The sequence below is a fragment of the Onychomys torridus genome, chromosome 3 (genome assembly GCF_903995425.1).
Source record: "Onychomys torridus chromosome 3, mOncTor1.1, whole genome shotgun sequence".
NCBI classification, from domain to species: Eukaryota; Metazoa; Chordata; class Mammalia; order Rodentia; family Cricetidae; genus Onychomys; species Onychomys torridus.
The window spans coordinates 41,574,018-41,588,369 of NC_050445.1; the positions used below are offsets into that span (position 1 = coordinate 41,574,018).

At 40.5% G+C, this 14,352-nt stretch overlaps 1 protein-coding gene across 1 annotated transcript in view; it reads right to left on the bottom strand.

The window, feature by feature from the left end:
* Window positions 1–14,352, bottom strand: part of Snd1 (staphylococcal nuclease and tudor domain containing 1) — a 422,881-nt gene that overhangs the window by 221,913 nt on the left and 186,616 nt on the right. Inside the window, exon 12 of the mRNA XM_036180523.1 lies at window positions 8,439–8,539. Within this exon, the coding sequence (XP_036036416.1) occupies window positions 8,439–8,539 (101 nt within the window). The remainder of the gene's footprint in view (window positions 1–8,438; window positions 8,540–14,352) is intronic.

Genomic DNA, 14,352 nt, shown 5'->3' on the forward strand with positions numbered 1-14,352 from the left:
AGGAAGTACCATAGAAAAATGGCTGCCTCTGATGCAGCTGCCCACTTCTTCCTTTCCCATCTGAGATGTCTGGGGAGCCCCACCCACTGTGACAATGAGGTGAACACGATCAACTATTAAGCATCTGCCCTTCTCCATAAATATAAGGCAAAGCACGCAAAGTACTCAGGGACTTGAGAAAGAAAGGGGAAAATAAAGAAAACATTCAATCACAGAGGAAGCAGACACCTCTGATAACACAGGTGTTCACTCTTTCAAATAGTATCCAGAGATAATAAAAAGATGGTTTACAAACTAGAAAGATGGTATTATAATGGTACATTGAAATAGAAATTAAAGTAAGTGCTAAAATAAAACAAAATAAAGTGAGCTACATTAATAGAAGTGTGTGCAAATTTTGTGAAGGTGGGAAATCCGTCTCATTTACCAATATAGTTATGATGCCCAACACAGTGCACAGAATGTAACTGGCACTCTATAAATACATGAAGAATAAGCTAATGGGTAACTAAATGGATAAACAAGTACAATGCATGAATAAGCAGAAAAGTGAAAGTAAGTCAACTACGTGTGATTGGCTGGCCAAACAAGTTACCTGGAAGATTTAGTTGAAGGCATCTCTTCCAATATCAAAGGAAACTGTAAAGAAAGCTCTTTAGAGACACAGCCATCGCAAAAGGTTAAATACTAGTAAAATTCACACAAGTAAAGGAGAGAGTCAAACAGGGAAAAAATAATCCTAGATATAAGTTAAAAAGAAAGCCTAGAATCCAAGTGTGGTGATGCACACGCATATTTCTAGCACTTAGGAAGCCAAGGAAGGTGGATTGTGAGTTCGAGGTCAGACATAGCAGGCCGCTGTCTCAAAAATCTTTTAAAAATTAATGTTCACATTTAAAAGGCTCAATAAATATGTGGGGGGGGGGGATATACCTAACAACAATTTTATAGCGTTTCAGAAAAACAAAGTTAAATAAAATATTGTAAAACTTCAGGAACAGGGTGGGAAGAAAAAGCTACATTTACAGAAATGGAAATTGAATTTCTCATAAACATGGATAAAACAATAAATATAATTATTTCAAGGTTCACAAAAGATGAAAAAATTGGTTATTTTGAAGGCAGAATAATCAAGAGTACAGCCCAAACCAAGACAGTTCTAGATATATAGGGATTCAAAAAAAATTGCTTCTCACACGGGAGGGGAAAAGGGATTCTCCCCCTCCCCCAATGAGATGAAAGATAACAGTACAGAGAGAACAAGGAGGTGAATTGTGGCTTAGCACGAAGCAGAGAAAAGAAGAGGTGAGAAGAAGCCAATGCACACCTCTTAGAAGACAGAGACACAGACCTCTCTTCCACAGGCTTACTCACTACTGTCACAGTTTTGGTCTAATATAATTCTAATGTCTAATACAATTCTATATTATAAGTGCTCTGGGGATGGAATTAAACTTTTAGGATGAGTTTACAGACAAAGTATAGAAGACAATTATAGTGACAGAAGAGAAATGAATTAAATGTTACAGATCCTGATCACCTGGGGTGAGTGTTTAAAAGAAGTTTGAGTCTGCCATTTTCCTTAACTTTCAGAATGGAGAGCACGTCAATGTCATGGTGACCAGAAACAGACTAACTGAACGTTAGAAGCCGGCTGTTTACAGTTATTATCGAGGACCCATCAGGTGAAAGCTCCTGAGAGCACCTGAGCTAGCTACCCGGTGAAACAAGGGTAACTGAATGGAATCCCCAGAGTTTTCACCCCGAATGACCTGAGGAAAAGAAGAGGCAGATTTCAGTGAGTGGCAAGGGAATGTTTCATTTAGTTGTTGACCTATCTAGTGGTTATAGGCAGAATTAGTTCTCGTATTGAATTCACCCTATTTCCAAGAGGTAAGGTAAGGTCTCTGCAGAAGTCTGGGCAAAACTGGAACAGAAATTAACCCTTTTATGCCCCAAATAAATAACACCACTTCTGTTTCTTGAAGTAAAAACCTCATAAATATGGCAAAGCTAGTGACTGTCCATGAGAAAAGCAGGTGGTGTATGCCTGAAACCTTATACTTAGGCTGAGGCAGAAGAGTCAAGAACTCAAGATCATCCTCCACTACACAGTAAGCTTGAGGTCAGCCTGGGCCATGGGTAACCTTTTTCAGAACAATAGAGAAAAGAAGAATGGAGGGGAGTAGTGAAGAGTGAGCAGAGAGATGGCTCAGCAGTTATAAGCTCCCACTGATCTTACCAAAGACCTGAGCTGAGTTCCTGACAATCACATCTGGCAGCTCCAGTAACTCTACCTCTAAGGGATCCAACAGGCTCCCCAGGACTCCACAAGCACCTATACTCACAAGTGCACATATTCCACCCCCCAACACATATTCATATAATTAGAAATAAAACAAAATCTTAAGGGGCTAAAAAGATGGCTGAGTGGTTAAGGCTGCTCTGTCAAAAGATCTGGGTTGGATTCTTGGACACCTATACGGTGCATAACCATCTGTACAATACTTCTAGGGGATCTGATGCCCTCTTCTAGCTTCCACAGGTACCAGGCTCACAAGTGGTGCAAGACATACAAGCAGGCAAAATACCCATACACATAAAATTAAATAACATTAAGTCTCATGGTTCTTAGGAGACATCAGCCTCAACCCCTCTCTTGCTGGGCCTGTATTTATCAATATTCCAAGACAGTCTTCCTGAGAAGGAACTTCCTGGCCTAAGGCAAAGCCTCAATGTCTCTCAGGCTCTCCAGGGTCTGCTCTGGGAAAAAGAAAAAGAGAGCTCTAAATCAGCTCAGGAAATATTCAAGTCCCCATAGCCAGGCAGTCTACTCAACTGCTACTGTAAAAAGAAAAAATAGGGAAAGAGAAAGCTCTCACATAATTTGTGCATCCACGGGTGCCATTATAAAGAGCCACACTGAGGCTCCATAAAGCAATAATGGCTATCAAGCAATCAGAAACCAGGAGCTTTAAAGAAGCAAGGCTTGGCAGTGTGAGGTTTTCATAGACAGCTACAAAATATTTGAACAAAAGAGACAGATTTGTCTGAAACTCAAAACTATTTTCCAGACTCCAGTCCTGAACTTGTTCAACTGTCATGTTCTTGTGGTGCCTTATGGGATGCGTCTCTCTAAATGATTGCTATCCTTGAGCTATCAGAGGACAGAGTCAAAGACTTTCCCAAGCATTGTTAACCATTGCAGACACAGACCAAACCAATGTACGCCTTTCTTTTACTTAAAGTGAAGACTGTATAAATTACGTAGCCCATGCCTCCCAGAAAATAACCTAAGCATCTCTTTTAAATGCAGGTAGGGTTAGGTGGGGCTTAGTCAGAAAACAAAACTTTAAGAAGCTCCTTTCTTTCCAGTTGTAGCTTGAAAGTGAAATACTACTGCTATGTTTTAGGAATTGAAAACCAAGGGGAGACTGGCTGACAGAGAAAGCTTCAAAGCCATGGAACTTGAGTCAGAAAAGCTGAAGACTATATGATACTTACTCTTATTGTGACTGGGGGTGGGGGATGGAGAGAACTAACTAGGATTTGAAAAGCATTATTCTAGCAGAGTGAGACAAGACTTAGCCCAAGGTTTTAGTGGAACAGCTGGAACAAAAGTACCCCTGAAAATCAAAACCGAAGAAAGGCAAAAGTCAGCCTTTTGGGTTTCAAAAGTCTGTGTCATATGACTATAGGAAAGAGAAGCTCTATCTGTGAAGAATCCAGAAAAATAGAAGGGAGTTTGCAAAGATGGGGCTGAGTCCGCTAGATGACACTCGTGGAGCAAAGAGGTCACTTTAGAAGTCCTAAACCCATAGAACTTGGACAGTTCCTCAGGAGGCAAGGCCCTACACTCATAAAGTATCAAGATGAGTAGCAGAGGCTATAAAGGGATGGAGAAGGGCAATGCACAAATGCAGATGAAAACACAGAGCAAAACTACTCCAAAAACCAAATCGTCTTTCTCAAAAAGTAAGCTTGTAAGAGAGATGTAAACCAGCATCTTCCCACTATTTGTTGTCCTTACTCCATTTCTGAGCCATTCTTTACCTGCCTAACACACGGGCCCGTCCACCATTCCCTGCCATTGTGAAATACGCCATATATTGAGAAACAATGGGAAACGGCTTGGCTGACAACTGTATCTTGATATACAGCTGTTTTCAGGGGTAAAGTTGGGGAGATGGGGTGATGGAGTGTATAACTGTGTGAAGCTTGACTCCAGCTTTATTTTCAGGTGACTTTTAATAATATGAACAACTTTTATTTTAATACCATATACAGAGAAAATATGAGCTATGAGTTAATAGATTTTATGGATTTGCCAAATTGGAGCTCAAAGTAATTGAGAAGTCCAGCACAGGGAAAGGTCACCCCAGAAAAATCTCACTTTTCAAGAAAGCACTGGCAAGAAGGAAAGAATGAGATTTTAATCACTGCAGCTAATTACATAGAAGACTAAATCACAAGAAGAGTTATTTAAGTGTCTTAAATACAATAAAAAGTAATTAACAGGAAGCGCCATCTTGACAGCTTCATGTCACAAACGAGGCCTAAAAAGATCAGCTAATTCCCAACCCTGGAGCCAGAGAATGAGAAAGACTCAAGGTTTGATCTTTTTTATTTTTTATTTAAACTGTTTTGATTAACAGATAACAGCTCTTGCCAACTCCACAGTGAAGTTAATCAAGAAAAAACTTTTAATCTATTGGAGGAATGATGAGCCCTGTTTGCATCGATTCCCTAGAAGACAAGACATAGGAAGCTGAAGCCCGGGGCAACAGCAAGGGCCTGGGACTGACTCCCTCCCATACATCAAGGGAAAACCATAAGGCTTCCACTTACCCCTACTGAGAACACAGACAATTCACACATTTTGCATGTGTGGTACATCTAAAAGATTCCTTTGAAACAGCCTTTTGCAAGAAACCATCTCTTCTGCCTCGTTCTTCCTGTTCCCCTGGAATCACCAACTTCAAAGGAGCTCTGCTACTCAGGAGTCTGCACAACAGGAGAGCCCTGAGGTGTGGGGCAGGCCTGGACATACAGGCATGGACACATCTCTCCTGCACTGCACACTAGTCTGCCTTCCAGAGAGGAAGTGCTCACTACAGACTGCCCTTAACCTTCCTGTAACATACCCACACAGCCCGTGACCACAGCAAGTGAAGGGCAGGTGCTTGAGAGAGAGGCAGAGGGTCACTCTCATCAACCTGGAAACTCACTGAATCTGTTCAGTCATTTGCTTTGTTTCCAAGTCAAGTTTTTCCTGGGTGTGCTTGCTGTTTTAATTATGTACTTCTTTAAATATCACATTAAGCAGTGAAATATAAGCACGAGGAATATGTTCATGAAAACCCACATGCCTTACAAGTTGAACAGAGAGGAATGACTTTAAAACGGCTGCAAACCATGTGAGCCAGACAACCGCAGCAGAAAGCGGCTGAGGAAAATTCAAAATTATAAGGTTCTGCAGTTAGTACCTTAAGCCCGCATTTCAGACAATAAGTTGCACTGTTCACTAGGACAGCAGGTAAGTGACCTGCGTTTCTCATGTACTAGAGATCTAAAAGTATCGGTCAGTGGGTACAGGTGCTGCTCAAGCCTGACCACCTGTTTGACTCCTGAACCTACTAACTCCCTCAAGTGTCCTCTGACTCCCACACGGGCCCTGTGGCAGTCTCCTGCCCTTCAAGTCACCTATCTGTATAAACAAACGTAAGAAAACCCTCTTTTCTACACAATGGTTTTAAATAATAAGCATTAAACCAAAGGGGTCTGAATACAAATTATTTCTGAATATGAGTTAAATCTTTGAATTTCCTTATTAATAACTCATTCATCTACAATATTATTTTAGTTCTGTTTTTTCTTCTTCTTCTTTTTTTTTTTTTTTTTAACTAAAGAAAGTTCAGGACTGAAAGGAGATAGGTAAAAACAAACCAACTTCAGAGGGAACAGAGAAAGCAAGTCTGGAGGTCCACTTGCTAGGGATTCTACCTTTAACACCAAGCTTCCAAAACAAGTAAATAAAGAAAACTCTCAGCTACTGTCCTGATTAGACAGAAACAAACCCAAAGCAGGTAGTGGGATGGTTTAGCTTAAAAGCCTACCTGGGCAAGTTTCGTGACCTGAATTTGATCCCCAGAATCCCCAATGAAGGAGAACAGGCTCCTGAAAAACACAGACACACAGACACACAGACACACACACACACACACACACACACACACACACAAACAAAACTGTAGCCATCCAGGGAATGAAACATTCCAGCACTTCTGGGTACGCTTCCTAAAGGGATGTGAATAGCATTACAGTTTAACAACAAATCAGTCAACAAATTTCCTGTACTATCTGGCTGCTGGCTGCTGGAGCTTTGACAGGAATAGAGAAGACAAAGCTCCCTCATGCCAGGGTGATAACAGTCTAGGGAATGATGGCTTCAACAGTATCAGTAGTAACCTCTAATGTCAAGACTATGTCAGGTCTCTCCTTTCAAGATAAACCAAGTACAGAGTATATAAGAAACTCAAAGAACTCAATGCCCAAAAAGCATTGAACTTCAAAACAGGCAAATCATTGGAACAGATATTTCTCAAAAGAAGGCATGCATACAAATAACCACATTAGAACAGAGTCATCACCACTAATGATCAGGCAAGCCTCTGTTACAGGTTAATAAAAAAGCTGTAACCCAAAGAGACAATGAGATACCATCTCTACCCAATCATAATAGTCATGATCAGAACAGTAACAAGTCACAAGGGGTACAACTGGAGAAAGGGGACCTTGAGGGCTATTTTTGGAGTCTAAACAGCACAGCCATTATAGAAATACTAGGAAGTATCTCTCATTCTTCCTAGTGAATCCACATCTGGTGGACTATTAAATAAAAACCTGAACAGGCTGAAGGAGTGATAAAATAAACTTGAACCTGAAGGTCTAAGTCACAGGGCATCACAACTCTTTCGATAATGTGAAAATACATTAAAGTTAGCTGTCCCAGATTATCCTAAAAATTTAAGAATTCCAAAAAGCCAGTCCCCGAATATCTGATTTTAGGCAGTGTAAATTTATTTTTAAATATACTTTGGTGGTATGTAAGTGAGATAATCCAGTCTGATGAAGTGTTAAACGTTGGTGGAGGCCATCTGCCAAAAATAAAGATGTACGTCTGAACAGACATGGAACTGTTTCCTCAGGAATTAGAGAGCAGAAGCAGCAATCTATGGAGATGACTGTTTTTTCCAGTCACAATTTTAATACAGGGAAATAGTAACTTCCAGCATTTTCCAATATGGAACTGTACACTCAGCTTGAAAGAATTGGTGATAAATTGATAATGTTATAAGATAGTTAGATAGAATGATGACCAAAACATGACCTAGTTTTTCACATTTTGAAATATTATCTGATCTGTCAGAAGCTGGCTTCTTATAAAGTCTATGAAAGTAGTGACATCAAATGCCTATATTGGGATTGTCCCACAAAAATGAAACCTACAATTGCTGTGTGAACATTAGCAACATTAATAAACACAGGAGCGGGAACTGCCTAAAAATAGTCCTTTCCATATGCAAAAGCAAGAATGAGGGAAAGAGGCTTCTGCCTGACAAGAGAGTTCTAGAAGCTACACAGTGAAACATCTTTATCCTCTTCGGGCTGTTGCTGTAACTTAGATGCAATTCTCATACAGGGCTTTACTGTACATTCAATAAGGCAATCCCTGTTTTGATGAAAGCTCCATTCTTTGTTTCCCCTTAAAAGAAAAAAAAAATACCAGTTTGGTAACAAACAGCACTTAAGACTGTTAAGGAGAGAAGGAAACAATGACCATGCTGGTATATTTTAGGCAAAGTAAAAACTGCTGCTGGGGACTGACTGATTGTTTTAATATTTATTGTGAGAGCATGGCCCAGCATGCTTCCTCCCTCCCCTGGTAGATACCTCTCTTGAAAGACTCTGCTCATCAGCCAGGCTACCCAGGGACCTAGGGACCTTGGAATGCAGCTGGGGCATAGGCAGTACATTATCTCTATACAAAGAAAATGTCCAGTTAGCCTCTCTCTCCTTTCTAAAATTCACCTTTCTAAACAAACATACAGAAGCTCTTAACTAATTTTAGACAGTACCTAGGGACAGCTTCATACTCAATAAATAGCATTATTAATAATAATAATGTACTTCATAGGACCAAGCACACAGAGCCCAATAAATCTTAAATAATAACAATAACGGAAGTATATGATTAGCTAATGAGTGATTATAAAGTACTTTACAAATATAAAGTGCTACACAGGCACATAATTATAATCTGCTGGGTTAAGTGCAAGAGAAAGCAAGGCATTGAGAAAGGGGGGCAAGACTTGACTGCAGCCAAGTATTCAGCTACTTAAAACCACAGCCAAGTCTCTGCCAGTTAGAACACTCACATTCCTCCAATGGTGACAGTGGCACAGGTACGCTCTGAAAAGGCAGGCACCGTTTCTGTAGCTGGGCTGGCTGGTCTAATGTAGTCCACAGTCACATTGACCTGGAAATAAAGAATGAAGGGAGTTAGGTAAGGGAGTTAGGTTTGGAAGTCTATGATAGCTCAATGGCAGCCATGGACACTTGCACAATCAACTCAGGTGGACTTTACTGATCTAAGATTAACTACAACAAAAGCCAACTAATACATAGCAAAAAATAAAAAAATAAAATAAAATCTATAAAAGACAGTACCCAGGATCCACAAAAAGCTTTTGATGCTCAATAGGACAATTTGATTAAGAAATAAATGCCTTAAGACTCAAAAACAACATATAGACAATGAGAAAACACTGGCAGTGATACTCCACTCCAAACGTCACTAGGTAACTGCAATTTTAAGAAGGAAATATGAGCACTCAGCTATCATGTACAAGACTCTGTTCAATCTGCAGCATTGCAAAAGTACCCCTCTACCACACAAATAAGCAGAAATTATATCCAGAAATATCTCCTTGAAATTTACTTGAGAGAGTTAAAGATTTGTCCACATAGAAATCTCTACCTGGACATTAAGAGTACTTCTGTTCACAGCTGACAATAATTAGAGGCAACCATGATGACCTTCTGGAGATAACAGAAACTGGCAAATCCTGATGGTGGACTATTCTTCACTAAAGAAATGAGCTGCCATGCCATGAACAGACACAGAAGAACCTCAAAAGCTTATTATTAAATGTATGAAGACTGTCCATACTGCAGGGTCCCAACTGTCTAATATTCTGGAAAAGACAAAAGTAGGAAGACAGCAAGAAAGATTAGTGCCAGTCAGGGAATAAGTTAGCAGAATTCGAGAGGGTAGAGAGACTTGAGGGCACTGGAACTGTTCTGCCTGCTAGCACAAAGACAGCACATACTCTTAGCCTAAGAAAGTACACTCCCTATGTGTGTGGAGTGATCATCATCATCATCATCATTATCATGATGTCAGTGTTGGTCTGTCAATTTTAGCAAACATCTCTCTCTCTCTAGTGTGGGACACTGTGCATTGGGCAGGGGTGGGGGCACAGAATGCATGCATAAAAGGTCTCTATATATTCTGCCCAATTTTGCTGTAAACCTAAAACCACTCTGAAAGAATAGTTTATTTTTAAAAAAGAAATTAAGAAAAACACTGATAACCCAAAGAAGTCAAATGATTGAACAAAAGATCCACAGAAATTCCACTTGACCGATAAGAGTGGCAGGATTTTTGAGCGACACCAGATGTTAGAACAAAATACTTCTCACACCATTTCTGCATCAAATACCTGTGACTAGATATGTGACTCGCTTCCTCATAAAGACTGCATGTCATTTCAGTGTGGACTTCTCCTGGACCAAGGAAAGAACTATCAAGAAGAACAAGATGGCAATCACAAGGAGTCTTGGATCTGATTTCACAGCATGTCAATCAAAGTGACACTGATAACTAGGTCTAACAACACAGCTGGGATTAGGAAGGTTTGTGGGGTGGAGAATATAAGTACACAAGGAGAGAAGAGACCAGAAGAACCTTTAAGTTTTCAACAAACAAAGGACATGTATTCAAACAGGAAGCTGTAGGAATAAAATGAGAAGTGTACAATAAATAAATGTGGTCATACTGAACAATACTATTCTTTATGAAATGGTTTAATATAAACATGTTTATATGTCACAACCATTATGTGGGATCCATTAGGAAACGTTACAGGTCATATCTGTATGCCTGGTCTGGGCCACAGCCAAGCTTTATATATCTACACTAAAGACAAACCCTGACTCAAACAGCATGAAGCCATTTATTTCTGAGTCCAGAATGCCTTTTCTAAGCACATCTTCAATTCTCACCATCGGCCCAAAGACAGCATACTGTACAGACATCAAGTTCAGCTATATTGCTAGTCAGCACCATTCCAATCCTTTTGCTTTGTCTGTTCTTCACAAATGTTTTAAAAACAAACCAAGGGGAGGCCTCTGGAGATGTTTCAGTTGGTAAAGTGCTCCCCACAAAAACATAAGGGTTTGAGTTCTGTTCCCTGCATCCACAGAAAAAAGAAACAGGCCAACAACACAGGCATGGAAATTCAGCACCTGAGGCAGAGACAAAATGATCCCTGGGGCTGTCTCAGCCAGTCTTCCTAATCAGTGAGCTCCAGTTCAATGAAGAACAGAGGAAGACACCTGATGATGACCTCTATCTGACCTCTAAAAACAACACACACAAACATGAAGACACATACATAAACACACGTACATACATTTTTCAAAAAAACACATAAAAGGTACAGACGTCTTAAAATTTCAACTGTCAAATTACAAACCTGGAGACCCCCAAATAATACTTTTAAATGTGGAGAAAAACTGCCAAACCAAAAAACAGGAGCAATATCAGAGCCCAGGCCCAAAGCTGAAACTAGGTAAGTCTTTCTTCAAGATGACTCAAGGAAGGATGGCCCCTACAAGCAGGCCTCTGCTTTCCAATTTTATAAATGTGAAGAAATGGGCACCAACAGGGGTTAACCCACAGATGCCTGAGAGTTATACTAGTTTCCCTGCAGGCAGCCGAGCTCGTTAATCTAGGGCAAGGGAGGCATGGGAGGGCTGCCCAGAGAGGGCCCCCGGTGACCCAGACTCTAGGGAGAAGTCTCAGGTAAGTTAGTTCACCTGGAACTCTCTAGAAAAGGCCTCCAGCATTCCTGCCAACATTGAGAGGCCAGGAAACTAACAAGAGGATCTGAAGCCATGGCAAAAAGCACACAGGAGCCAAGAATCAGGGAGTGGCCAGCCATGGAATTAAAGTATCTCAGAGCCAGAGGGCATGCAGCTCTCAAACCTCTCCAAGAAGTTTCTTTGTGCACCAGATACCAGTTTAAAGAGAAACTTACAACTGACCCAATTACATGGACACATGAACAAATGACTATGAGGTACTCGGCACAAATGGGAAATCTATCTCAAACCCTTGCCCCACATCTCAGCGACAATCACAGAAGAAGCCGGGGGACTGTAAGAGCCAGAGACCATGAAGCACTGATGCAAACAGTGTCTTCTGGACATGACCGTGTCACTGCAGTCATAAGCTCACAGCGCCTGCAATGGTCTGCTCAAGACCTAAACAAGCCCGAGCCAGTCAATATTCCAGCAAGAGACAGGAAGGGTTTCATTAGCCCTATCAGCTGAGGAGCTACAGGCAGCTGACAGCTTCTGGGGAGGAGAGTCCACTTTCTTTAAGGGTGTGACTCTGGCATGTTGATCATATTGCAGAGGATGGTCCTTACCCAGAAGCATCTGGATTGCAAAACTGAGTTATGAAGAGGGGGAGGTAGGGTGACAGGAATGGATTTAGGAGGAACGGGGAGACAAGAACATGATTTAAATACACTGTATGAAACTCTCAAAGAATTAGTAAAATATGTTTTTAAACACATGGAAACGTAGACATGGCCCAGAATTTTCAATAGCCCATTCAACAAACTCATGTCCCTGATTTCTACTACTAGGATGAAAGGGAAAATCATCATCGCTTAAAAATAAATTAAGTGAATCTGAAAGTTCCCATGTACCTGCCAATGCCAAGCTTCTTCCTCAGCTATTGGCATAGAGATATTACCAGGAACATTTTCTCTAGTTCAGCAGGGTCACAGGGGTAGTTGTGGTTATGGTGGAGTGAACCCCTGTGCTTCCAGGCCAGACGGTCACCCTGAGGTGCCACCCCCAGACTGCCTTCCAAGGGAACCCATGGGGACACACCTCCCACACACATCCTTTAATCTTCAATAACCAAAAGAAATAACAACTACATTCATCTTTCAATTAATTATTTCCTATGTCAAGAGAAAGAGAATTGCAAATGAGTCAGAGATTAAAGAGCTCTTCATGGCGGCAACATTATTAAAGAAAATCTCAGATACAAATGAGGCTCTGAGAATAGCCCACAGCCAAGATACACACCTGCAGGCAACTATGACAAACCAGGAATTAAAGTCAATGTGTAATTAGCATTTATGTCCCTCTCCTGTGGATTCTCAGATCTGTTCCTCCAGATATTCATCACTGACCTGTCAATCACTCTGAAAAGTCGAAATTTAAACAGGTTCAATTAAAATGACTGGAAATCTTAGAAATGTCTGTTTGAATAAATGATGACCTGAATTTTGGGTTTGTGGTAAGTTCATATGAAATGGCCTGAATTAAAGAGAAGAAACTGATTAACATAAAGGTGGTCCTTCCTATGTCAGCAAAGATGCTGATGATAACAAAATGACAAAATGTGAATTACCCATCCACTGAAGATCAGATGGTAGAAAGAAAGACAATGGCAGCCAGATGCTCCAGAAATGTTTGGTTGACATGTGTGTGACATCTTCACATGGACCCGAGAGCACTAGATTGGAGTTTTATAGTATCACTTCACTCTAAAACTGTAAAAGACAGCCTAGCCAAAAATGGCATATTACATCCTAATTTCTTTCATCTTTGTAATTTATACCTTCCTTTGCACAATTAACTGGGACATACAGATTGTAAGCACTAAGAGTGGGATGACCATGACTGTGTTCAGTGAAAGAACTGGCCTATGACTTGGAGTTGAACATGCAGTAAATATTTGTTACATGAATGAATGTATGTAATCAGGAATATTTTCAGGCATAAAATTCTGGAGGACACCTTTGAAATGAAAAGGTTGGGCATTTTAAGGACATTGAAAGGTTGTTGGCAACTCTGCTGTGTCATACAATAAGAACAATGATTTCAACTGTGGACGTAGTGATGGATGCCTGAGGAAAGAAAAACAGTTTAAAATTGTGATGAAACTCCAATGTTTAACAAGAAAAAGTAACTACCACGAGAGACAAAGCAAGCAAAAAGTACATTATAGTATTTCTCATAAAATTTGTTTCTCGAAGCTATTAACAAACACCAAGCAGTCTAAACAATACGTGGCCACTACATTGCAGAATCTTCTTTGAAAACAATTTCAGGGAAACTCTGGAGGAACTCAGATGGTTTCCTAAGTCTGCATCTCTGTCTCTCTTGTAAAGCCTGAAAGCAGGTAATATAATAAAATCACACTGGGCCATACTTAGACTCTGAGCATCTATGGACATTCTTCACATAAGTAGAGACTTAAAAACATCAAGTCACCAAAGAACTTGATAGACGCTAACTTAATGAGGAAATGTGACCTACTTAAGCATTAAAGACGGGGCAAGGAGAAGAGCAATTGCATATCCATAACATTCCCAGGTCATGACTAAAGTTTACTTAATATAAATAGATCTGTTATGTGAAACTATTTTGTGTAAACCACATAATCCCACCTATTAGTCCACTGTATTAGTCCACACAGTGAGTCATAAATTCATAAGAAGCTGCAAAAAATACTCTTCCTTTTAATCAGCTGCTCTGCGCCTGTTCTCATGGCAGAATTTGTGGGTAGTTATGGAAAGCGTCTATGATCCTCTAACACACAGAAATTGGCACCATCTAGGCCTAAATCCAAGTTCCACTGCCCAGAAACAACAGTGAGTAAAACCAGAGAGCTTCAAAAGGCAGGCAAGGAAGCAGTGGAGCAGCCAAGCTCCCAACAACCTCAGAGAGCAGCTCTGTGAACCTGCAAGTGTCACTCAATGTCTCTGGGTCTGACTTGCTCTGCTGGGAAAAAAGCATTAGTATGCATGAGACAGCAGAACAGGCCTGACTCAGTAAGTTTCAGGCAAGCACTTATTTTAAGATAAACAGGTACTGATTTTCTCAGAACAGGGCCTGGCACAGAGTAAGTGCTAAATAAGTATGTATAAGATAAATAAACACACCTACACATACATATGTGCATAAATAATACACATGTTG